The sequence below is a fragment of the Geospiza fortis genome, unplaced genomic scaffold (genome assembly GCF_000277835.1).
Source record: "Geospiza fortis unplaced genomic scaffold, GeoFor_1.0 scaffold599, whole genome shotgun sequence".
Taxonomy (NCBI): Eukaryota; Metazoa; Chordata; class Aves; order Passeriformes; family Thraupidae; genus Geospiza; species Geospiza fortis.
Genome location: NW_005054605.1, coordinates 455,136 through 456,672, shown reverse-complemented (window position 1 = coordinate 456,672; position 1,537 = coordinate 455,136). Strand labels below are relative to the sequence as shown.

Below are 1,537 nucleotides of genomic sequence, written 5' to 3'. Positions count from 1 at the left end.
GATGCATGCAGGAGGATGAGGAGAGAGGAGTAGGGAGAGGATGAGGAGGGTGCAGATGAGGATGAGGAGGGTGCAGGTAGAGGGATGAGGAGGGAGGAGGAAGGAGGATAAGGAGGGTGAAAGCAGAGGGATGAGGAGGGTTCAGGTGGGAGGATGAGGAGGGAGGAGTAGGTAGAGGATGAGGAGGGTTCAGGTGAGAGGATGAGGAAGGTGGAGGAAGGAGGATGAGGAGGATGCAGGAAAGACGATGAGGAGGGTGCAGGAAGGAGGACGAGCAGGATGCATGCAGGAGGATGAGGAGGGTCAGGTGCAGGCAGAGTGATGAGGAGGGTTTAGGCGGGAGGATGAGGAGGGCACAGCAGAATGATGAGGAAGGGGCTGCAGGTAGGAGAATGAGGAGGATGCAGGCAGGAGGATGAGGAGGGTTCAGGTGGGAGGATGAGCAGGGTGCAGCAAAATGACAAGGAAGGGGCTGTAGGAAGGAGGATGAGCAGGGTGCATGCAGGAGGATGAGGAGGGTCAGGTGCAGCCAGAGTGACGAGGAAGGCCACAGGCACAGCTCACCCCCTCTCCCCTCTCCCCCAGACGGTTTGCGCCGGCGGCCACATCCCCAAAACCTTGGGCTACCTGGAGATGGGCACCTCGGGCCTCCTCAAGGACGTCCCCTACGGCGCCCTGAACCCCCCGGCACTCAACCCCGGGCACCTGATCCCGGCAGAGCCCCCCAGGGTGGGCACGGGGGTCCCAGCGGGCACCTCCCACAGCCCCTGGCACTGGCAGAAGAACCAAACATCCCTGGAGCCCCCGAGCCCCCGCGGCCACCGCAAGCCCACCCTCAAATCCAGCCGCGCCAAGAAGATTTTCGGCTGGGGCGACTTCTACTTCAACATCAAAACGCTCAAATTCAGCCTCCTGGTGACGGGCAAGATCGTCGACCACATCAACGGCACCTTCAGCGTCTACTTCAGGCACAACTCCTCCAGCCTGGGCAACGTCTCCGTCAGCATCGTGCCGCCCTCCAAGGCCGTGGGCTTCGAGGTGGTGGTGCCAGCCCTGCCAGGGCCGCCTCCCCGTGCCCAGCAGAGCACCCTGCCCGAGGGGCGCCCGGCCAAGGCGCTCAACTGCCACGTGGAGTACGAGAAGACCAACAGGGCCAGGAAGAACAAGCCGTGCCTCTACGACCCCTCCAAGGTTTGTTTCACCGAGCACACGCAGAGCCACGCGGCCTGGCTCTGCTCCAAGCCCTTCAAGGTCATCTGCATCTTCATCTCCTTCCTCAGCATCGACTACAAGCTGGTGCAGAAGGTCTGTCCCGACTACAACTTCCAGCAAGAAAATCCATATTTTGGCTGATGGCAGCGGGACAGGGGGGGTTTGGTGGCATTTGGGGGGCCCTGTCACCCCCAGGTCAGCCTCCTCTTCATCACTCTGACCTTCAAGGTCTTCTGCATCTTCATCTCCTTCCTCAGCATCGATTACAAGCTGGTGCAGAAGGTCTGTCCTGACTACAACTTCCAGCAGGAGAATCCCCATTTTC

The 1,537-nt window shown here is 60.8% G+C and overlaps 1 protein-coding gene across 1 annotated transcript; it reads left to right on the top strand.

Moving 5' to 3' along the window:
* The first annotated feature begins 205 nt into the window (after positions 1 to 205).
* Positions 206 to 1,537, top strand: NXPH4 (neurexophilin 4). Its single transcript, XM_031064574.1, has 2 exons — positions 206 to 210; positions 586 to 1,537. Exon 2 carries the CDS (start codon positions 634 to 636, stop codon positions 1,351 to 1,353), a length of 720 nt encoding a protein of 239 aa, XP_030920434.1. The 5' UTR covers positions 206 to 210; positions 586 to 633; the 3' UTR covers positions 1,354 to 1,537.